The sequence below is a fragment of the Mobula birostris genome, chromosome 6 (genome assembly GCF_030028105.1).
Source record: "Mobula birostris isolate sMobBir1 chromosome 6, sMobBir1.hap1, whole genome shotgun sequence".
NCBI classification, from domain to species: Eukaryota; Metazoa; Chordata; class Chondrichthyes; order Myliobatiformes; family Myliobatidae; genus Mobula; species Mobula birostris.
Genome location: NC_092375.1, coordinates 49,578,736 through 49,603,581, shown reverse-complemented (window position 1 = coordinate 49,603,581; position 24,846 = coordinate 49,578,736). Strand labels below are relative to the sequence as shown.

Genomic DNA, 24,846 nt, shown 5'->3' with positions numbered 1-24,846 from the left:
TGATCTATATCCAGCTGTGCCCTTTGCCAGTTGTCTACTCTATTCATCATCTGCAAAATTACTAACATTTTCATCCAGGTCAGTTTTATATAAATATGAGGCTCACTGATGATCAGGGTTGACAGTGGATATTGCGTAGTAGCTGTCGAAGTGATGCGTGAGCCAGGGCTGTACAATATGGAGAGCAAGCTGTTGCCCATGCAGCTGATAACTCCAAAGGAATGGCAGAGACTGATAACAGTTTGGCACCAGCAGTGTTGCAGGAGTTACCAGTCAGTGTTGAACTCAACGTAGGACTGCCTTAGATGCTCCAGCTCTGGATCTTTTCCTTGGGATTAACTGCCAAAAACTTCCCCATGAGTGGGCATAGCTGCAAGGCAGTGGAGGTTTGAGATCGGAGTTTTCCTTCAAGATGAACTGCCAACCACAGGTGACGAGCCCCATCTGCCTGAAGCAACTGGTTTTATGATGCCAGTCATCTGTCTTTGTCTCTTCTGCTGTCAGTAGAAGCGATTCTGCCAGGCTTAGTAGCTATGCCACACGTGAAGGCCTTGAGCCGTTGTCAGAGGCCACACAACCTTATTTGATATCTTTACAGTATATTCTAAGTGGCACCTTGCAACATCTTTATGGACAAGGATATGCTTTTTTTTAAGCCAGGGCTTCTTCCTTGCCACTCTTCCATAATTACCTTTTTTGTGCAAGGCCTTGGAGATCATGGAGCCATGAACTTTATCTCCAGTTGCAGCACTAACTTGTGCAACTCACTCAGAGTGACTGTTGGCATAACAGTATCCTCTCTTACAAGTGCCATTCTTCTCTGGTGACTAAGATGAGACAGACTGCCTGACCAGAGCAGCGTGGCTGTGGTTTCATATTTTTCTGCTTTTTCATATGGACTGCACTAAACTCTGAGGTATGTTCAGTGCCTTTGAGATGGTCATGTACCTTTCCCCAGATTTGTGCTTCTCCATTATCTTTCCCTGACTTACCTTGAATGTTCTTTTGTCTTCATTTTGTTTTGGTCTTTTGAAAATCTACCTTACTGTGAGACCTTGCAGAGACAGGGAATATTTATTCAGGGGATCCTCCAATTCTCTGCATCAACAAATTGGGTGAGTTGGTAAGGTAGTACAGGTCCACAATCCCTTATCCGAAATCCTTGAGGCCAGTTGCATTTTGGAATTCAGAATTTTCTGTATTTCAGACGCCCCCCCCGCCCCATATCAAAAAACACATATGCTCAGGAGCCTTTGTGCAGTGGGCTTTAGGACCCAGCGGCGCACCAAACCTACGCACATCCTCCCGTATATTTTAAATCATCTCTAGATTACTTATAATACCTAATACAATGTAAATGCTATATAAATAATTGTTATACTGTATTGTTTAGAAAATAATGACAAGAAGAAATTTTATTTCCAACAGAAACATTCAATAAAACATAAAAATATGCAGCTTCAAACGAACTGAATCAAACACATGGTAAATGACTTATTGGAATAAATATAGAACGTCACTGTCACCATAAAACTTCAGTAACTTGTCTTTCTGTTTATTTAAGTCATTTACAGTGGTAGTTCTGACACTATTTTCTATAGTAAGACGCCGCAGAGACACACCACGATCAAGCTTCTTCAATAACTCCACTTTCTGCATTATTGATAGAGAAGATTCCTTCTCTTTTTCTCATTGTTACCCTTGGGGATATCTGCAGCTCTTTTTGACATTTTCACAGTGAAATTAAACACAAAGTCAACAGTGAACACAAAACATCAGCGACTAGCAAATGCACGTGTAACCAATACGAGCGTTGAGTCACAACTGACGTCTGGCGGCCTCTGCTAGTGCTACCACGTCACACCTGAGTGACGTCAGCTGTTGGCAAAAAAAACTTCGGTTTTTGGAGCTTCTTGGATTTCAGAATTTCGGATAAAGGAATGTGCACCTGTATACAGTATTGCACCCGAGGAAAGTTGGCGTAGTTATTACAAAGGATGTATATCCTTTCAGCCTCACAATTTTGGTCATTAATTTTTAGTAATTGAAATATCAACACACACAAAATGCTGAAGAAACTTAGCAGGTCAGGCAGCATCTATGGAAGTGAACAAATATTTGGCATTTTTGGCCAAGGCCCTTCTCAAACTGAAAAGGAAGAGGGGAGGTGTCAGAATAAAAAGGTAGAGAGGGGAGGGGGAGGAGGCTAGCTGGAACGTAACAAGTGAAGTCAGGTAGGTGGAAAAGGTCAAGGGCTGGAGAAGAAGGAATCTGATTGGAAAGGAGAGTGGACCATGGAAAAGAAAGGAGCAGGAGGAAGAGGTAAAAGGTCAGAGTGGGAAATAGAGGAAGTGGGGGGGGGGCAGATTTATTTACTAGAAGGAGAAATCAATATTCATGCCATAAGGTTCGAAACTACACAGGCGGAATTTTAAGTGTTGCTCCTCCACACTGAGGGTGGCCTCACCTTGGCACAAGGAAGCCATGGACCAACATGTCGGAATGGGAATTGAAAATGTCTGGCTACTGGGAAACTCTTGTTTTGATGGATAGGGCGGAGGTGCTCAATAAAGCGCTTCCCCAGTTTGAGATGGGTTTCACCAATGTAGAGGAGGCTGCATCAGACACAATAGACTACCCCAACAGATTTGCAGGTGAAGTGTTGACTCATCCTGAAGGACTGCCTGGAGCCCTGAATAGAGGTGAGGGAGGAGGTGTATGGGCAGGTGTAACACTTAGGCTGCTTGCAGGAGAATAGTTGGGATGGACAAATGGACAAGGGAACCACTGTGGGAGTGATTCCTGCGGAAAGTGGAGGAGAGTGAAGGTAAAGATATATTTAGTGGAAGGATCCCTTTGAAGATGGTGTAAGTTACAAAGGATAATGTGTTGGATGGGGAGGCTGGTGGGGTGATAGGGAAACTCTATCACTGTTAAGGAAGATAGGTTGAGCACAAATGTAAGGGTGAGGGGAGCATCAATCCTGGAAGGAGGGAAACCCCATTCTTTAAAGGAGAAAGATAACTTTAATGTCCTGGAACAGAAAGCCACATCCTAGAAACAGATGTGGCGGAGGTGTGAAACAGAGAAGGGAATAGCATTTATTCAGGAGATAGGTGGGAAGAGGTATAGTTGAGATAACCATGGGAATCAGTAGGTTTATAAATGATGTCAGTTGACAGTTTGTCTCCAGAGATGGAGACAGAGATCGGGAAAGGGGAGGGAGGTGTCAGAGATGGGCCAAGTGAACTTAAGGGCAGGGTGGAAGTTGATGAAATTGGCAATCTTAGCATGGGTGTTTGAAGCAGTACCAGTGCGGTCATCAATGAAGTAGAGGAAGAGTTGGGAGTGCACAACCAGAGAAGACTTCAAACGTGGAGTGTTTTACGTAGCCAATGAAGAGGCAGGCATGCAAGTGTCCATGGCTACCCTTTGAGTTTGGAGAAAGCGGGAGGAGCCGAAGGGAAAACTTTTCAGGGTGAGAACAGTTCTGCCAGATGGAGAAAGGGTGGTGATGGAGAGGGATTGGCTGTTTCTTTTGTCAAGAAAGAAGCGGAGAGCTTTGAGGCCTTCTTGATTGGAGATAGTATTGTATAGGGACTGAACATCCATTCAGAATGCTTAAGATACTCTATATATGCCTCTTATAATACTCAGTTCTATCTAATCACCTCTCATTCTCCACTCCAAAGTGAAAGGCCCCAGCATGCACAATCCTTCCTCATAAGACACATTCTCTAATCCTGATAAATCATCCTCTTAAAGCTTCCATATCCTTCCTATAATGAGGTGACTGGAACAAAACACAATACTGCAAATGCAGAATTTTAGAGCTGCAATGTTACCTGACGGCTCTTCAACTCACTCCCCTGGCTAATAAAGGCTAGCACACCATATGCTTTCTTAACCACCCTATCAACTTGCACATCAACTTTGAGAGATCTATAGACTTGGACCCCAAGGTTCCTCTGTTCTTCCATACTGCTAAGAATCCTGTTGTAGAAACTATGTATCTATTTTTTTGTCAGAATTGTATTTTGTGTTGCACGTTTAATATGGTTTTCAGTCATTTGTCATGAGGGTTGGACATGGTAGAAGCAAATGAATATAGTTACACGTTCACGCTTTGTCTTTGTTTTGTTTTGTTGAGAGTAAGTGACCTAAGGTTGATATGCTTTTGTTGTCTGTTAATTACACTAATTTGAATGCTGATTACTCTAATTTCACGACATTGCTAAATTAGTTCTCTTTTTTTTATCGCTATTAGATCATTTGTCTTTGCTGGTTTTGTAACGTAGAATCAAACATACTTTTTTCAACTTTGATCTCAGTTGTTTGGAAGCACATCATACAGAGTCAATTCCTGTGCTCAGTTTCTCAGTCAACATTTGAATTGAACACTGTTTGTTTGGTCTGGTTTAAGTGCTGTGGATATGTTGACAGTTTATTTGTTGCCTGTGTTTATTGATTTTACCAATGTGCTGTTAGCAAGCCAAGGGGTAATTGCGAATTGCATAATAAAGAGAAAGCAACATAAGTAAATTGAAGGATGGAACTGATGTCAGCAACCCTGAAGTTGGGGCTAACAAAAGATGAACTAAACTTACGGCTAAAGCTAAGGCAAATCAAATTCGAGGTCTTCAAAAGGAGTGTGAGACAAATGTTAACAAAATTCAGGAGGATCTTATGAAAAATAAAGAAAATGCCTTGCAGGTGCAACCTTATCTTGAGGACTTGACTATCTCTGTGAAGTTGTTGCTAAGCAACATCGGACACTGTTGTCATTAATTCCCAAGGGTGAACAGAGGAAACAACGTTTTGCAATGTTTCGTAGTGTGTTCATAGAGGTTGGGAAACAATTGTTGACCCAACATGTTACATTGAAGGTCATGTTGCTGCAATAAGTAAATGTGTCTCTTCTTCCATCAGACAATGTTTCTCAAATTCCAAGACATGTTTTGACTATGCATATAGCAGCAGAGCCACAGGATGACGTGAAACTGAGTAACAGAGTGTCAAATGTCATCTCCTCTGCACACATTAAAACAGAGGCTGATTTAGTGCCTTAATCACACGTTAACTATTATGGAAGAACAAATGTGCTGGAAGAGCAAGAGGAGCAGCAGCTGTGCAAAAAGAAGGTGCAATTTAAGTTGCAGAAAGAAATTGCCGCACGTATGGCTAATGTGCTAAAGGCTTCAAATATGGCAAATGCTAAAGGTGCTCCAGCAGGACAGTCCTGTGGTGCAAGTTCCTGTATTGAAAAGGCATAGAGGGAAGTAAAAACACTCGATGGCAATGTTCATTCATTTCTTCCTCAAGTGTTTGAGATGCATGAACAAGACCCCCAAGAGGTGCTTACTCTCAGTCTGCACTAATGAGGCACTCTGAACCCATGTCATATCCAACAGCTCAAAGAACCTTCAACTAACAGCTGTAGTGACTGCCTCTAGGGGTCACCCTATGAAAGGATATGTAAAGCTAAGGCCTTACTACAGGAACATTTTGGTAATGAACAGAAAATTACATTCGCAACATGTAAAAGGCTCTTTCTCAGAAACATACCAAATCTGAAGATGTGTAAGCTCTTCAAGACTGCAGTCTTGGAGGCTGTTGCAATGCCATGGAAGAACTATATTACATGCATGAGCTTGGTATGTCTGCCAATATGTCGATTGTTATAAAAGAAATTGCCCTCTATGCTTAGGGATAAGTGGAGAGTGGTGGTTTTTAAACTGCAAGAAAGGCACAACCATAAAAGTGCTTTCACTGACATTTTTGATTTTAATGAAAGGCAAGTAAAAATTGCAACAGATTGAGTGTTCGGGAACATACAGGATGCTACATCACCTGCAATAAGCAAAGGTGAACAAAACTCAGTCACAGTTTCATTCTATAGCTAAAGGAAGCAGCTTTGCTACTACTGTGGCCACTGAGAAGTAAAACCTGGAACTAATAGAAGGGAAATGGTCTCATCAGCCAAAGAAGTTTGGCTGTTCTGCGAGGGTTAACACACTTTAAATTTGTGTCCTTAGCTGGAGAAAAGGGCTCATAGATTGCTCCCAAAGGTACATGGAGTTAGTCCTGACGAAGGGCCTCGGCCCGAAATGTCGACTGTACTTCTTCCTATAGATGCTGCCTGGCCTGCTGCATTCCACCAGCATTTTGTGTGTGTTGCCTGGTGTCTACTTTGGCTGTTTATGAACAGGACACATCAACAAGGATTACAGGAAGCATCTTTCATGTAAGGTCTGCGGTGGCAAACATCCTGGCATATTTCATGTTCACTCTGACAAAAGGGGTGCGGAATCGAAATAAGTCATGAAAGAGTCAGATACACCAATGAGTAGTGCCCTGGTATCTAATGGCTTCCTACGATTCCAATATAAGTGAAGTATAGTAAGGGCAACAAGACAGTTCTTTCCTAGATCAAGGAAGTACAGCAGTGTTCTGCAGTGGGCCTCATGAAGAAGCTCAGCCTCAGAAAAAAGGGCACATTCTCTTATGCACCATAGGTCAAGGAAAGATAAGACTATACGGTATAGGAGCAGAAAGAATTTAAGTGCATTTTTCATCCCTTTGGCAGGTTCACTTCATGGTGGAACATGGGAAAGATTGAATGGTTCTGTGTGAAAGGTCCTTAATTACAGAATCTTGATGAAGAGGGTTTCCATACAGTTCTTTATGAAGTAGAGGCTAATATCAAGGGTCATCCGATCCCTTCCGATCTTCTGATCCCAATGATTTGGAAGCATTAACACCTGTTGCTTCTGAAAACCTCACCATACTTAACCCCAGGAGAATTCCAAAAGGAAGACTTTTATGCTTTTTGTACATAGATGTGTGAGGGGATCCTGGAGTGCCCCTATTAGCTGTTTGAAGAGAGACAGAGAGAGACATTCATCATTGATGGTTTGTTTGGAAAGGAGAGATAGAGTTATTTACCACCAATATGTTGCTTTTGAAAAGAGAGAGAGAGACGAAGATCAACAGTTGGACTGTCACTTTAAGGCATTGGAAGTAACTTTGGATTTTTACTGAGTTTGGAGTTGGAGACAGTACCAAGCAGCTCCTAAGTTGCTATGGTGACCGAAGGCAGTGTTAATTAATGGACACTCGATGTTATAATTTTCAGCACATTGTTGATATTTCTTCAAGGACTTGTTGCCTGCTTGTGCACTCTTTTACAGACAAAGGAGGGAGGGACTCTTTGAATGACAGGTGATGCTCAGCCTGGTGAAATACATGGGAGGTCAGATGATACAGACCTCGGGACACATGATCTGGACACCGAATGAGCATTGTTATGCCTGCAGAGAAAGTGAGTTTTGGAGGATCAATCAGGCAGATTGATCCAACTTGCTGTTCCAGTTTGAAGGAGAAGGGGTTGACTGGTGGGGAGTTGTCTATGTGTCCACCCTCGCCTGGGTGATAGCTCCACCATAGAAGACCGGTCCCCCGGTTAAAGTCACAGTTAGTGACTTGTAAAGGATTTCGGAGGACGACGAGAAGATCGACGGTATCAGCTCACCTGAAGACTCAATGCACTCTCTCTCTCTCTCCATCACAACTCAACTAAATACCACGAACTGAACTGAACTGAACTTTACTCAACATCGTAATACTGTATCTTTTTACCCCTAGCCTTAAAGAAGCTTGGTTTTTTCATACATATATATATTCCACACTTACTTTTATATATAATCATTGCTAACCTGTTTGATTTATTTACATTTATATTACTGTATTGCATAGTTACTAATAAATATTAGTAGTTTATAGCAATACGAGACTCCAAAGTGTTTCCCATCTCTGCTGGTTCTTTATCCCCGTCACGGGGTACGTGACAGATGGAAGCAGGTTCAATACATGTCAAACTTGTTTTGGAAACGGTTTGTCAAGGAGTATATACCACAGTTACGAGAATGCCTGAAATAAAATGCAACTTCATCCCAGAAGACATTGTGCTTATAGTTGTTGACTCAGTGCCTCGAAACTCATGTACCTTGGGAAGAGTCATTCAAGTCTTTCCAGACAGAAAAGTATTTGTGTGGCAGATGTGCATCAAGACCATGACCAGCTATCTGGACAGGCTTGTAACCAAGATCTGTCTTCTACTGGAGGCAGAGGTTTGAGAAGCTATAGCTACAGCTCTAGAAGCTTCACTTACTCTAGTTGTTTGATTTCATGACTTTGACTTGACTTACTGACTTGACAGACAGTGGTGATAAAGATCACTCTGAACTGGGCTAAGCGCTGTTAACCTCTGGCCTAGATAACTGTTACACAAAAAAGAGAATATTTGCATAAATGTTAAGATGTTATCCTTGAAGATTGCATGTCTCTTATTTTTTGTAGTCTCTTATTATGTTGTAATAATTAGGGTCTGGGATGTAGACACCATTTATCTATTGTCTGTCCATTATAGATTTTGATAACTTGTTATGTGGGTCAGAGTATGGTAGAAGCTAATGAGTATAGTTACGTATTCATGCTTTGTCTCAGTTAGTTTAGTTTAGTTGAGAATGTGTGAACCGGAGTGATTTTTTGTTGTTGATCGCTTAATTATGCTAATTTGAACAGTAATTACTTATTTCGTTATATTGCTAATTTAGTTTCGTTATTTTTTCACTAAAAGTTCATTCGTCTTTGCTGGTTTCGTAATGAAGGATCAAATATACTTTTTTCGACTTGGAAAACTGTAATACTATGTAATACACAGTAATATAGAACCGCTATATTTGCCGTTGGCCTTATACTCCATCTTCGGGTTTGATCTTCCAAGGTGTATCACTTAAACAGTTTTCTGGATTGAACTCCATCTGCCACTTCTCTGCATCCTTTCTATATCCTGTTGTAACCTACGAGAATCCACAACACCGCCAATCTTCACGGCATGTACATATACTGAGATACGTTGAATAATTTGTTTTGAGATCGTTTCATCACATCATTACATTGAGGTAGTACAAGGTGAAAGCAATAACGATGCAGAGAATAGGTTACAGTTACAGAGAAAATGTGGTGGAGGCAGACAAAATGGTGCAAAGCCAGGACGAAGTAGATTGTGAAGTTGAGTCTAACTTATTATACTAGGGCAATATTCAATAGTCTTGTATCAGCAGGATAAAAGCGTCATTGAGCCTGGTGATGTGTACTTTCAGGTTTTTGAATTTTCTGCCCGAAGGAAGAGGGAGAAGAGAGAATGCCTTAGGGGTCTTTGATTATGTTGGCTCTTTACCAAGGCAGCAAGAGGTGTCAACAGACTAATGGAGGGGAGGCAGGATCTGCTGAGTTGTATCCACAACTCCTCAGTGTCTTGCAGTCTTGGGCAGATATTTGTCATATTAAGCTATTATGCATATGGATGAGGTATTTATTGTGGTGCATCGATAAATATTAGTGATGGCCAAAGGGGACATGCCTGATCTCTATCTTCTGAGGAAATGGAGGTGCTGGTGCACTTGGGAAGTGTGCATAAAGTCATTTTAAATTTAACTATATTTGTCTAATTCAAAAAATGTAACTCATTATTGTTATTCCTGTTACTATTTGTCAAAGATTGCGGGAGGAAAAACATTTCTAAAGAACAGTTGGTTGTTCAAATTTAAATACTTTTTTCAAAGTAGGTCTGAATGTGCTACTTTAACATATTGACTTAAATTGTGTTTTCTTGTATTTGAAGACAAATGCAGGAAGTGAGCCCGATTCTGAAGATGAGCATGTTTGCTGTGAAGCCTTGGAGGTGATGACACTGTGCTTTGCACTGGTTCCGACAGCACTGGATACACTTAGTAAAGAAAAGGCATGGCAGACCTTCATAATTGATTTGCTGCTCCACTGTCACAGCAAGTAAGTACAGTTTTCGTAACTGACAGATGGAATGGAGTACTAGATTCTGGGTAACAGAATATCATGTGTGAAACAATATTTTGTTTCATTATTTATACAAATTAAGTTGATTTGTTGAGATATGAGGGCTTAATAAGTAGATATGGAATATAAAAGATGAATCTGTGTGAAGGAAATTTACAAATTGGTTTATATCACTGTTAATAGTTACATTAAGGTACAAGTGGGCAAAAATAAGTGTTATAATGCATAAGAAATGTATAGGGATCAATTTGAATGTTGACTTAATTTGCCAACTTATCTTAAAGAACAAAATAAGGAATGTTTCAGCTTAGTACTTCAGCTTTGCACAGAATTGCTTGGCATTCCAAAGTTGAATTGGTAATGGATAAACTACTAAAACTAAAGCAAATATAAGTCATTAAATTTGCATATTTATACTGAAATATTAAGTGGTTTCATGGACTTGATTTTTCTTCTATATTTTTGAACATTCAGTTATAGACCTTAATTATTTAAGGAAGCTTCATGGTCAGAAATCAGTTTCTTTTGTAACTTTGATCAGTTTGTTGTTCTGATACTCAATCTGTCACTTCGAATTGAAGATTTTAAATGATATGAATAATATTTTAAAAAAAGCTGTGTGAAATTTTAATGACATCTGTTAATTCACTGGGTTGATTAATTTGAGGCTGCTTTTCATGATTTTTGACATTTTTGGAAAAGACAGCTGAAGGGACTTCAGACCATCCTTGCGTGGAATGGAACTGTCAAAGAATTTGTATCCATTGTGGAGATAAGATGGGCATGACCAGGAAACTGGAACTGGAATGTTCTATTGTACTGATTGTAGGCCTTTCACTTCCCTGAACAGAGACTCAACTACTCCACTTACACCAGCACTGTCCCACCCCCCTTCATCAGGTTACAGATTGCAGTCTTTCTTAATAATTCCTGGAACTCCAAGTCAAAGGTGCAGCAAGGTGAACTTGTGGGCCCAAGCTGCATCAATTTTTTGGGGGCGAATATACAACAACATCTGATTCTATCTTGTTTATATGCCTTCTGTCAGCACTTCTACTGTTACATTTATGATTGTATTAGTGCTGTTACTTGCATTTATGTAGAATGGTAAAATGTCAGTGCCTTTGCTGGTTTCCACCCAGCTCTGTCACTCATAGGATGTACTTCTGACTCTTCCATTCATTTATTTCACATCTCTTATTTCAGTCTCAGTGAGAGGTGAGCTATCAATGTATACTTTTGTACCCCTTTACTCCCCTAGCTATTTAGACTACACCATTCCCCAGTTTGTTTCCTTCAGAATTTCCACTTTGCTCTGCTGTTTTCTCACTTTTTGTGTCTACTTTGCTGAAACTGTGCGCGCGCACACACATACACACACACACCATTCCCTCCAGGGCTCTTCTCTTGCCTGTATTGGTTCTTGTAGACATTACATTCTTTCCTTCACCCCAACAGTCTTTTACATTGAGTATTCCTTTTACCAAAATGCAATATCATACATTTCCCAACACCATATCCATCTGCCACGTTTTCCTCATTCTTCCAACTTGTCTATGTCCAGCTGCAATTGCACTGCTTCCTCAGCACTACCTACCCCTCCACCTATCTTCGTATCATCTGCAAAATTTGTCACAAAGCCATCAATTCCATTATCTAAATCATTCAAAAACAATGTAAAAAGTAGCGGTCCGAATACCAGTCCCTTGGAAACACCCCTAGTCACTGGCAGCCAACCAGAAAAGGCTGCCTTTATTAGCACTCTGCCTCCTGCCTGTCAGCCAAGCCTCTATCCATGCTGGTATCTTTCCTGCAATGCCATAGGATTTTATCTTTAATTCAGCAGCCTCGTGTGTCACCTTATCAAACGCCTTCTGAAAATCCAAGTAAATGATATCCACTGCCTCTCTTTTGTCCACCCTGCTTGTTACTACCTCTAAGAAAGTGTAACAGATTTGTCCAGCAAGATTTCACTTTACGGAAACCATGCTGACTTGAATGATTTTATCATTGGTTTCCAAGTACCTCGAAACTTCATCCTTAGGAATAGACTCCATAACCTCCCAACCACTGAAGTTAGGCTAATTGGCCTATAATTTCCTTCCTTTTGCCTTCTTCCCTTCCTAAAGAGTGGAGTGAAATTTGCAATTTTCCAGTCCTCCAGGACCATGCCAGGATCAAGTGATTCTTGAGAGATCATGACCATTGTCCATTTTCTCTTCAGCAAGCTCTCTCGGGACTCTGAGATGTAATCTCCACCCACATCTTGGCTACTATTTGAAGGCCTGTATATGATTCCCATAATTTTTTTTTACCCTTGCAGTTTCTTAACTCCACCCACAAAGGTTCAACATTCTCTGCCCATCATCTCTTACTAAAAATGTATTTCCATCTTGCGAACAGAGCCTCACCACCCCCATGTCTTCCTGCCTGTCCTTTCAATACAAAATGTATCCTTTGATGTTAAGTTTCTAACTGTGACCTTCTTTCAGCCACGCTTCAGTGATGCCAGCAAAGTCATACCGACCAGTCTCTAATTGTGCCACGTGTTTGTCCACCTTATTCCGAATACTACACGCACTTAAGTACAGCACCTACAGTCCTGCATTTGTACCCAATCATTGGCTTGACTGACCTTACAGTTACATTACACCCATCAGCTACTTGTAAACCTCTTGGCTCATCTTCTGCTCCATCATACTGGTTCCCGTCCCCCTGCCATATTAGTTTAAACCACTCCCAACTGCAAGAATATTGGTCCGTTCGGATTCAAGTGCAGCCCGTCCCTTTTGTACGGGTCATACCTGCCCCAGAAGAGATCCCAATTACAGGTATCCCCCGCTTTTCGAAAGTTCGCTTTACGCCACTTCACTTTTACAAAAGACCTACATTAGTACTTGTTTTTGCTAACCGAAAGAAATCCAAAGAGGATTTTCGCTTTTACGAAAAAAGGCGAAAAACAAAAATAGTGTAGAGTGTTTGTTTTGCAGCAAGCCGTTATAGAGGCAGAGTGCACGCCATAGATTTGAACTGTGAGATTTTCACTATGATTGACAGTGCTGCAATGACTTTAATTTTGAAAGGGCATGTAGGTTTAGGGCAGGTTTGCTGGATGTTTTGAGTGCTTACAAAGAACTGTATGATAGAAAAATGCGTGAACCTTCCAGTATGCTCGCTGTCTTCCCGATTCTGGTAAGTGAAACTACACTGTACATACATTATTTCTACTTTATATAGGCTGTGTATTTATCATATCATTCCTGCTTTTACTATATATTAGTGTTATTTTAGGTTTTATGTGTTATTTGTTATGATTTGGTAGGTCATTTTTTGGGTCTAGGAACGCTCAAAAATTTTTCCCATATAAATTAATGGTATTTGCTTCTTCACTTTACGCCTTTTCGGCTTATGGAGGGTTTCATAGGAACGCTCTACTTTCGTATAGCGGGGGAAACCTGTGTCCAGAAATCTGAATTCCTTCCCCTGCTCAAATTCTTCAACTACGTATTTATCTGCCACCTCATTCCATTCCTATCCTCACTGTCAAGTGACACAGGCAGCAATCCTGAGATTACTACTCTTGAGGTTCTGTTTCTCAGCTTCCTTCCTAACTCCCTGTATTCTATGTTCAGGATCTCCTCCCTCTTTCTACCTGTGTTGTTGGTTTCAATATGTACCACAACTTCTGGCTGTTCACCCTCTCTTTCAGGATATCGTAGACTTGTTCCAGCGTGTTCGGACCCTGGCACCTGGGAGGCAAACTACCATCCGTGTTTCTTTTTTGCATCCACAGAATTGCTTATCTGTCCCCCTAACTATAGAGTCCCCTATTGCTGCTGCCATCCTCTTTAATTCCCTGCCCTTCTGAGCCACAGGGCCAGATTCAGTGCCAGAGGCCACCGTTGCTTCCCCCAGGTAGGTTGTAGCACCATATACATTCTTTCTGCTTAATTCCTTTCTCATTCAAAAAAAAAATGGTCATCTCTTAGCATTTCCCAAAACAACACCTAGGAGATGCGATACTTGCCTTCCTTATTTGAGGGTTCCTTATCTAACCCCAGGTTGTTGAATAGAGATAATGAGGCTGACCAATTTCCTTGTTAACTGGAAGCCATATGCTAGTATAGCTTAAGTATAAAGAAACTGAAGAAGAAAAATGGCAAAACTTTTTGAACGAATTTGTAAATATGCAGATATGTTGTCAATTCAAACTAAAATTGAAATTATTTAAATTTTACAGAGCAGTTAGGCAGATGGCCCAAGAGCAGTTCTTTCTAATGGCTACCAGATGCTGTATGGGACATCGACCACTTCTTTTCTTCATCACTCTGCTCTTCACAGTATTAGCAGTAAGCAACTTTTCAAGATTCTATATAGCACTCTTAATACATTATTTATTTTGAAGTCTAATTGTAAAATGACATCATAATGGAGAATCAATCAGTTGATTTTTAAGCAAACATTAATGCATTAAAACTTGTTAACAATAATGATATTAACTGCATTTAATTTTTACTTGTTTTCCTGATGTCAGAGTACTGCACGAGAGAGGGCAAAACATTCAGCAGATTACTTCACACTTTTAAGGCATCTGCTTAACTACGCGTACAACAGTAACATTAACTTGCCTAACGCAGAAGTTCTGCTCAACAATGAAATTGACTGGCTCAAGAGAATTAGAGTGAGTAAAGTTTGTAGTTTAGAAAGTCAGATTTTAGAGAATATAACTAGAGGATTGTTGTTATTTATTCTGTCATTGGTATGATGGACATATTAAAATAGAAATTTTCCATTGACTTTTGTTTGTTGACATGTGGATCATCTTTTAACCAGGACAATGAATGTTTATTCCCTTCTGGTTGCTCATTTCTGGCACTGCAGTACAAATCATTGAAAAATTACAAGAAAGGAGCTGTGGTCCAACTAGTTGTGTGCATAGTTCTAGCCTTATGCCCTTCTCATATCACCAGTTGACTTGTCCTCCTGTTAAAGACTAATGATACTAGATTTGAAAGCCCTTCCTTCCTCTGTCTTTCGACACCTTCCTGTATATTGTGCATTCCTTTGCCACATTGTACCTCCCCAAATGCAGCACCTCCATCTTGTCTTGACTGAGATTCATTGCCATTTCTGCCCACCTCACTATAAGCCTTGACCATCTGCCCACAGTTGAGAGCAGAGTTTCCAACCCTTTTATGCCATGGACCAATACCATTAAACAAGGTGCCTGTGGACCCAGTTTAGGAACCTCTAGTCTAGAGCTTTCCTCCTCACTGCCAACCACCTGGCCAGTTCTTGTATAATTGAGGTAGGTTAATTTGCTGTAGAAGCTCAGATATGAAAACTACTTATGTTTTACATCTTTATAGTACTTACAAAATTGAGGCATGCATAAGTATTGCTTGCAAAAAGATGAATCTCAAGGTAGCAACATGTACGTACTTTGATTAATGAATTTGAATTTTGAACAGAAGAGTCAAGTACTTCTGGAATCAAAAATGTTATTTATTCTGTCCCGAGCAGTATATTTATGCACTCCAGATTATTGCACTACATGGTCATAGTAAAATTATTTTCTGTTTATCATGCTTCTGTGCATAACAGCAAAGCACTTTTGTTAACTATAGTTAAACACCATGCTCCCTTAGTTCCAAACACCTATATTTTACTATGCAGAGATGTAATGGACCAATTCAGTTATTTTTTTCCATTAGCAAACTGTCAGCTCTATCCTTCATGTATCATTACATTGTTTACTTTCACATTATGGAACTGAAGTATGAAAGGCATTAGAGATCAAATGCTGGCACATTTGAGTAACCCTCTCACTGGGGCTCGTATACAGACTTGGCTCATTAGCTAACTCTGCTAACAGCTCCTTGACTTAACAGTTAAAAGGCCACCTTTCATGAGCAATATATGTCCAGGCTCACTATGATTTGGGGTTCAACCAAACAGGAACATTGTGATGTTCCAATCAAAGAAACCTCAATTTGAGCGAATGCTGTGTAAATTCTGCCCATACACAATTATTGGTAGCCCAAAAATGAAGAAAATATATTTACCAGATTGTCAACTTTAACAAACAGTTACAGAAAAAGAAAATAAAATTGCATTTAAACCAGTCCAATCTGTACGTAACAGTGAAGCATATACTCGAGTATTTGAGGGTGTATTTCTTTACTCGTGCGCTGGACCCACGATCCACGTGAAAGCACCCACCACATTACAAACTCCCCTCGAAGACCATTTTGAATGATCTTGCTCTGTCAGGAGTATTGGTCCTTTCTCCTTGGAGCCATTGATCTGCACAAAGCACTTCTTGCAACGGGGGCTCTCCTTCCAATAGCACTCTGCTGCATCTTCCCTTCTGTCCTGCTCTGCAGTGCCTGCCAAAAGACCCCAAACTAGACTACTGTCCTTCAGAAAACTCCTCCCCACAACTCTCTAGAACCTTCTCTCACATCCTACAATCCAGATTGGCTGATTCGCTTTCCTAAGTTGGACAACATGGGTCCTTATCTTAGCCGAAGTCAAAACACACTTTCCAGCATGGCACATTGGTTTTACAGAAAACTGCTAATATAAACTACCTCACAGCATAGCAGTGGAAATCTTAACCAGGGCATTATATTTGAATTTCTCTTCTGCCACTCTGTTCAGGGTGTGTTTTCTTCCTGGAGCTCATTGACCATATATGGTTTGTATTTGGTTCTTCAGGTGGCTAATGTCTCTTATGACCCCATTTATTTAAGAAGAATTGCAGCCATTAAAATAAATAGTTTTTTTAAAATTTATTTCAAACTGCATATGTTTTAATTATTTTTTGGAGTTTACATGTATTTTTAACATTACTTCAGTTTTCATTTGTACCTTACCCTTCCAATATTTCAGATCATTGGGAAATTAAGAGATGTTTAAAAGTTCTTAAGACAGCAAAGCTGCTGTAAGGCCCTTTTGTGACAGATCTGGATTCCAGCATCTGACATTTAGTATCTGCTCACAAACTCAACTTGCTTTGTTGAATTATCATGGAAATGAGGCTTCAGTTGTTGGGAGCCATATAGTTGCAAGTTGTAAGTACAAATATAGGACACATACAAGATGCGTTTTCACAGCATGGTGACACAATTCAAGCCATTAAGTATTCTGTATACTACTCAGTAAACTCCAAGACCTGGGCCTTAATACCCCCTTGTGCAATTGCATCCTGGATTTCCTCACTTGTAGACAATTCAGTTCAGATTGGCAAATCATTTCCTTCGCAATCTTCATCAGCACTGCAGGGATGTGTACTCAGACCCCTGCTCTACAAATTTTACACCTATAAATCTGTGGCTAAGTGCAGCTCCTACACCATATACAAGTTTGCTGATGGCACCACTGTTGTGGGCTGTATCAAAGGGAGTGATGAATTAACATACAGGAGAGAGATTGAAAACTTGGCTGAGTGGTGTCATAACAACAACCTCTCACTCAATGTCAATAAGACCAAGGAACTGATTGAAGACATCAGTCCTTCCTTTTCAGTCCTGAAGAAGGGTCTCAGCATGAAACATTGACTGTTTCTTCATTCCATAGATGCTGCCTCCATCAATCTGATCCTGATTCTGAAAACTTGAATACGGATGTGGACAAAATGTCACTGCCAGTTCTACTAAAGCTACGAAATTCCTCTGGCAGTTTTGACCTGATTAATGCAGGATGATTCAGCCATTCAAGCTGAAATTAGCATGGAAAATGAGATGCTTGTGTAAACTTCTCCATCAATAGTTTTGTTCTAAAAACCTTAACAGAGCAGATAGTGGAAATCTCACATAAAATCAGAAAAATGCTGTAAAAGCTCAGGAAGTCAGACAATATTGCTCTCTTGCATTCTTGTATTATATGTTCTACTCTTGTATTATATGCTCTACTTGAAAAAGGAATTTCCTAAAATGTCCATGGGTGCTATTATGTAAACAAACCACTGTACAAGTTCTGTGATGATAGGGAGATGGAGTTAATATTTGAATGTGATGCGAGATCGTCAGCCTGCAATAGCTAACCCAAATATTATTAAGTACTATCACTATGATGGTGTTTGGTCAGAGCAGTTCAATCTTTTCATTTTATTTCCACCGTTTATTTCATTTCCCACGTTTCTTCAGCTCATTTCCCCATTTCTTCTTCATGTTTCCTTTTCCTGCATCTGCAATATATTTTCCACTTTATTATTTTGGTTTATTAGGCTTATTTCTACATTGAGTGTCTAAACATTATCTTATGGGAAAATACAATGGGAATTGTTAAACTTTTTTTAAAAAGCTCTAGTTTAAATTTGTATTGGCATATTGAAATGCTATTTGTTATAAAGATTGTGGAAATGTTGTTCTCTGTGGTTTCCTAAAAACAATAATGCACAACTAATTTTATTCCACTGATCCAGGAAAACCAAGTTGGAGGCTTCACTTGTGTCACAAATGCCATTTGAATTGGTTTTATATTCAAGATTGCATCTTTGAAATCATGAACTAGGTGTTCTAGGTGTGCCTGTTGGATGGTTTGCTGAGGGTGTTCGTTCAGTTATCTACCATAAAGTTTCAAAATGCTGGATTTGCCATATTGTGTCAAATCAGAATGTCTTTTATTAAATATATGTAACCTGCCTCTCTTCCGCTCCTAATCGCTCACTTCTGATCATTAATACGTGCTTCCCTGTCACCAATTGGGATGTCTTTACCACAGACTCAACCTATTAATTAACCTTCTGGGAGTCCTGCACAAGGACACCCAAGCCCCTCTGCCCCTCTGCCCCTCTGCACCTCTGTTTCAATTTTGTCTTTTTCATTTAGATAATAGTCTGCAGAGCGATAACTGGGACCCAGAACTAATTTGCGAGGGGGATGGGACCCAGAGCAATAAGCAGTGAAAGAAGTGCATGGAGTAAAGCCAGATCTAACATACAGAGAGGCTTTGAGGAAAGAGAAGCAGAATAAACGGTGTAAAGACAGTAAGGTAGAAGGGCTGAAATGTGTGTACCTCAATGCAAGAAGCATCAGGAACAAAGGTGACGAACTGAGAGCTTGGATACATACATGGAATTATGATGTAGTGGCCATTACAGAGACTTGGCTGGCACCAAGGCAGGAATGGATTCTCAATATTCCTGGATTTCAGTGTTTTAAAAGGGAGAAAAAAGGGCAGGAAAAAGGGGAGGAGGGGTGGCATTACTGGTCAGAGATACTATTACAGCTACAGAAAGGGTGGGTAATGTAGCAGGATCCTCTTTTGAGTCAATATAGGTGGAAGTCAGGAATAGGAAGGGAGCAGTTACTCTGCTGGGGGTATTCTATAGGCCCCCTGGTAGCAGCAGAGATACAGAGGAGCAGATTAGGAGGCAGATTTTGGAAAGGTGCAAAAGTAACAGGGTTGTTATCATGGGTGACTTTAACTTCCCTAATATTGATTGGCACCTGATTAGTTCCAAGGGTTTAGATGGGGCAGAGTTTGTTAAGTGTGTCCAGGACGGATTCCTGTCACAGTATGTGGACAGGCCGACCAGGGGGAATGCCATACTAGATCTAGTACTAGGTAATGAACCGGGTCAGGTCACAGATCTCTCAGTGCGTGAGCATCTGGGGGACAGTGACCACTGCTCCCTGGCCTTTAACATTATCATGGAAAAGGATAGAATCAGAGAGGACAGGAAAATTTTTAATTGGGGAAAGGCAAATTATGAGGCTATAAGGCTAGAACTTGCGGGTGTGAATTGGGATGATGTTTTTGCAGGGAAATGTACTATGGACATGTGGTCGATGTTTAGAGATCTCTTGCGGGATGTTAGGGATAAATTTGTCCCGGTGAGGAAGATAAAGAATGGTAGGGTGAAGGAACCATGGGTGACAAGTGAGGTGAAAAATCTAGTCAGGTAGAAGAAGGCAGCATACATGAGGTTTAGGAAGCAAGGATCAGATGGGTCTATTGAAGGATGGAGGGAAGCAAGAAAGGAGCTTAAGAAGGGGCTGAGAAGAGCAAGAAGGGGGCATGAGAAGGCCTTGGCGAGTAGGGTAAAGGAAAACCCCAAGATATTCTTCAACTATGTGAAGAACAAAAGGATGACGAGTGAAGGTAGGACCGATTTAGAGATAAAGGTGGGAAGATGTGCATGGAGGCTGTGAAAGTGAGCAAGGTCTTCAATGAATACTTCTCTTTGGTATTCACCAATGAGAGGGAACGATGATGGTGAGGACAATATGAGTGAGGTTGATGTTCTGGAGCATGTTGATATTAAGGGAGTGGAGGTGTTGGAGTTGTTAAAAATACATTAGGACAGATAAGTCCCCGGGGCCTGACGAAATATTCCCCAGGCTGCTCCACGAGGCGAGGGACAAGATTGCTGAGAATCTGGCTAGGATCTTTATGTCCTCGTTGTCCACGGGAATGGTACTGGAGGATTGGAGGGAGGCGAATGTTGTCCCCTTCTTCAAAAAAGGTAGTAGGGGTAGTCCGGGTAATTATAGACCAGTGAGCCTTACGTCTGTGGTGGGAAAGCTGTTGAAAAAAATTCTTAGAGATAGGATCTATAGGCATTTAGACAATCATGGTCTGATCAGGGACAGTCAGCATGGATTTGTGAAGGGCAGATCGTGTCTAACAAGCTTGATAGAGTTCTTTGAGGAGGTGACCAGGCATATAGATGAGGGTAGTGCAGTGGATGTGATCTATATGGGTCTTAGTAAGGCATTTGACAAGGTTCCACACGGTAGGCTTATTCAGAAAGTTAGAAGGCATGGGATCCAGGGAAGTTTGGCCAGGTGGATTCAGATTTGGCTTGCCTGCAGAAGGCAGAAGGTGGTGGTGAAGGGAGTACATTCAGATTGGAGGATTGTGACTAGTGGTGTCCCACAAGGATCTGTTCTGGGACCTCTACTTTTCGTGATTTTTATTGACGACCGAGATGTGGGGGTAGAAGGGTGGGTTGGCAAGTTTGCAGACGACACAAAGGTTGGTGATGTTGTGGATAGTGTAGAGGATTGTCAAAGATTGCAGAGAGACATTGATAGGATGCAGAAGTGGGCTGAGAAGTGGCAGATGGAGTTCTGGGCAGAAGTGTGAGGTGGTACACTTTGGAAGGACAAACTCCAAGGCAGAGTACAAAGTAAATGGCAGGATACTTGGTAGTGTGGAGGAGCAGAGGGACCTCGGGGTACATGTCCACATATCCCTGAAAGTTGCCTCACAGGTGGATAAGGTAGTTAAGAAAGCTTATGGGATGTTAGCTTTCATAAGTCGGGGGATAGAGTTTAAGAGTCGCGACGTAATGATGCAGCTCTATAAAACTCTGGTTAGGTCACACTTGGAGTACTGTGTCCAGTTGTGGTCGCCTCACTATAGGAAGGATGTGGAAGCATTGGAAAGAGTACAGAGGAGATTTACCAGGATGCTGCCTGGTTTAGAAAGTAGGCATTATGATCAGAGATTAAGGGAGCTAGGGCTTTACTCTTTGGAGAGAAGGAGGATGAGAGGAGACATGATAGAGGTGTACAAGATAATAAGAGGAGTAGATAGAGTGGATAGCCAGCGCCTCTTCCCCAGGGCACCACTGCTCAATAGAAGAGGACATGGCTTTAAGGTAAGGGGTGGGAAGTTCAAGGGGGATATTAGAGGAAGGTTTTTTTACTCAGAGAGTGGTTGGTGCGTGGAATGCACTGCCTGAGTCAGTGGTGGAGGCAGATACACTAGTGAAGTTTAAGAGACTACTAGACAGGTATATGGAGGAATTTAAGGTGGGGGCTAATATGGGAGGCAGGGTTTGAGGGTCGGCACAACATTGTGGGCCGAAGGGCCTGTACTGTGCTGTACTATTCTATGTTCTATGTTTGTTGTTCCTTTTATCAAAGTGCATTCTCATACGTTTCCCAACACTGTATTCTACCTGATGGCATGAACATCGACTTCTCTAACTTCCGCTAATACCCCACCTCCCCCTCGTACCCTATCCGTTATTTATTTTTATACACACATTCTTTCTCTCACTCTCCTTTTTCTCCCTCTGTCCCTCTGACTATACCCCTTGCCCATCCTCTGGGTCCCCCCCCCCCCCCCGCCTTGTCTTTCTCCCCGGACCTCCTGTCCCATGATCCTCTCATATCCCCTTTGCCAATCACCTGCCCAGCTCTTGGCTCCATCCCTCCCCCTCCTGTCTTCTCCTATCATTTTGGATCTCCCCCTCCCCCTCGCACTTTCAAATTTCTTACTACTATTCCTTCAGTTAGTCCTGACGAAGGGTCTCGGCCTGAAATTCGACTGTACCTCTTCCTTGAGATGCTGCCTGGCCTGCTGCCTTCACCAGTAACTTTGATGTGTGTTGCTTGAATTTCCAGCATCTGCAGAATTCCTGTTGTTTACTGTATTCCATCTGCTACTTTTACCCCCATTCTTCCAACTTGTCTAATTCCTGCGGCAATGGCATTGTTTCCTAAGCACTACCTACCCCACCACCTATCTTCGTATCATCATGCCTGTCAGCCATTTAGCCATTCAAATATTTCCTGTAACACCATAGGAACCCCATCAAATGCCGTCTGAAAATTCAAGTAAATGACATCCACTGCTTCTCCTTTGTCCGCCCTGCTTGTTAACTTCCTCAAAGAACTCTAATGGATTTGTCAGACAAGGTTTCACTTTATAGAAACCATGCTGACCTTGATTTATTTTATCATTAGTCTCCAAGTACCCCAAAACCTCGTCCTTAACAATAGACTCCATAACTTCACAACCACTGAGGTTAGACTAACTGGCCTATAATTCGCTTTCTTTTGCCTTGTTCCCTTCTTAAAGAGTGAAGTGCCACTTGCAACCTTCCAGTCATCCGTTACCTCTTCAGCAACGTCTCTGGATTCTGGAATATATCCATCTGATCCAGGTGACATCCATCTTAAGACCTTGAGTTTGCCTAGTACTTCTTACTTTGTAATAGCAATGACACTCACTTTCCTCTGGCACAATGCTCATGTTTTCCACAGTGAAGACAGATGCAAAGTACCCATTAAGTTAATCTGCCATTTCTTTGTCCCCCATTACTGCCTCACCAACATAAATTTCCAGTGGTTCATTATCAACTCCCACCTCCCTTTTATTCTTAATATAACAAAAAACTTTTGGTATCCTGCTTTACATTATTGGCTAGTCTGCCTTCATATTTCATCTTTTCCCTTACAGCTTTTCAAGAAGCCTCTTGTTGGATTTTAAAAGCTTCCCAATCATCCAGCTTCCCACTCACTTTTGCTATTCTATATGCCCTTTCTTTAGCTTTTGTCGAGTCCTTGACTTTCTTTGTCAGCCACGGTTGCTTACCCCTGCTGTTTAAGAACTTCTTCTGTGGGACATAAATACCCTGCGCCTTGTGAGCTATTCCCAGAAACTTCAGCCGTCTTTACTCTGACATCATCACCGCCAGTATTCTCCTCCAATCTACCTGGGCAAACTCCTTGCTTATGCCCCTGTAATTCCCTTTATTCCATTGTGACACTGATACATCTGACTTGTACTTTTCCAACTCAAATTGCGGTATGAATTCAATCATATTATGATCACTGCCTCCTAAGGGTTCCTTTACATTAAGCTCCCTAATTAGACCTGGGTTATTACACTAGGCCCCATCTAAGATGGCCTTTCCCCGAGTAGGCTCAAGCACAAGCTGTTCTAAAAAGCTATCTCATAGGCATTCAACAAACTCCCTCTCTTGCCATCCAACACCAGCCTGATTTTCCCAATCCCCTTGCATATTAAAGTTCTGCATTACAATTGTTTCATTACCTTTATTGCATGCTTTTTCCAGCCCCCTTTGCAATCCCAGCCCCACATTTTGGCTACTATTTGGAGGCCTATATATGATTCCCATAATGTCTTTTTTCACCCTTGCAATTTCTTAACTCCACCCACAAAGATTCAACATTCTCTGACCCTATGTCACCTCTTTCTAAAGATGTAATTCCATCTTACAAACAGAGCCTCACTGTGCATATGCCTTCTTGCCTGTCCTTTCAATACAAAGTACAGACATCCCACCTCCCCCGGAAGGTCCGGGAACCTCCCGCAAATTAATAGTGGCTCCCTGATGCCCGCAAATTATATACAATGTCCCAGAAATTGATTTATTTGAGAGCAAGCATGAGAGAACGCGCGAGAGAGCGAGCGCAAGAGCAGGAAAGCAAGCGCGTGAGAGCGAGAGAGTTCCAAAAAAAAGTCAGAGTGGCAGAGTATTCCAAAAAAAATATAAAACGTACATCACCCCTGACTACACTAAAGTGTACCCCTGCCTAATAGGGGTCAAAAATAATGACAGTGTTGCTCGCTGCACTGTTTACAACTGTGACTTATCTGTTGCCCATGGTGGGTTAAGACTGTAAAAGACATGTTGAGGTGAGTTTAACAGGTTTCGTTCATTCATTAGCATAGTTAACGTTATTTAAACTAGCTGGCTAGCTACTAAGGAGCTACTCTATTGCAGTCATCCCACCTCTTCCGGAAGTCTCCCGCAAATTGATGGTGCTACCTCCTTGAAATGAATTTTTGCAGGGTGGGATGTCTGAAAGTATGTCCTTTGATGTTAAGCTCATAACTATGGCCGCCTTTCAGCCATACTCAGTGATGCCCACAATATGCTACCGAACAATCTCTAATCATGAGTTCGTCCACCTTGGTCCGAATGCTACGCACATTTAAATACAGCACCTTCAGTCCTGCAGTCTTCACCTTTTGAATTTTGCCTCTGTGGTACAATTTAACTCTGCTCTGTGGGCATTTGTACCCAATCATTGGCTTGTCCTTCCTTACATTCATGTTACATACATCATCTACTTGTGAACCTGCTGGCTCATCCTCAGTTCTGTCATAGTGGTTCCCATTCCCCTGCCGTATTGGTATGAACCACTCCCAATAGCTCTAGTAAATTTGCCCGCAAGAATATTGGTTACCGTCAGATTC

At 41.3% G+C, this 24,846-nt stretch overlaps 1 protein-coding gene across 6 annotated transcripts in view; it reads left to right on the top strand.

The window, feature by feature from the left end:
- The window catches only part of usp9 (ubiquitin specific peptidase 9), a 266,944-nt gene that overhangs the window by 183,564 nt on the left and 58,534 nt on the right, over window positions 1-24,846 (top strand). For all 6 annotated transcript variants that reach the window (XM_072260457.1, XM_072260455.1, XM_072260456.1 and 3 more), the window contains 3 exons: window positions 9,686-9,852; window positions 14,117-14,225; window positions 14,411-14,557. In XM_072260457.1, coding sequence (XP_072116558.1) covers window positions 9,686-9,852; window positions 14,117-14,225; window positions 14,411-14,557 — 423 coding nt within the window. The remainder of the gene's footprint in view (window positions 1-9,685; window positions 9,853-14,116; window positions 14,226-14,410; window positions 14,558-24,846) is intronic.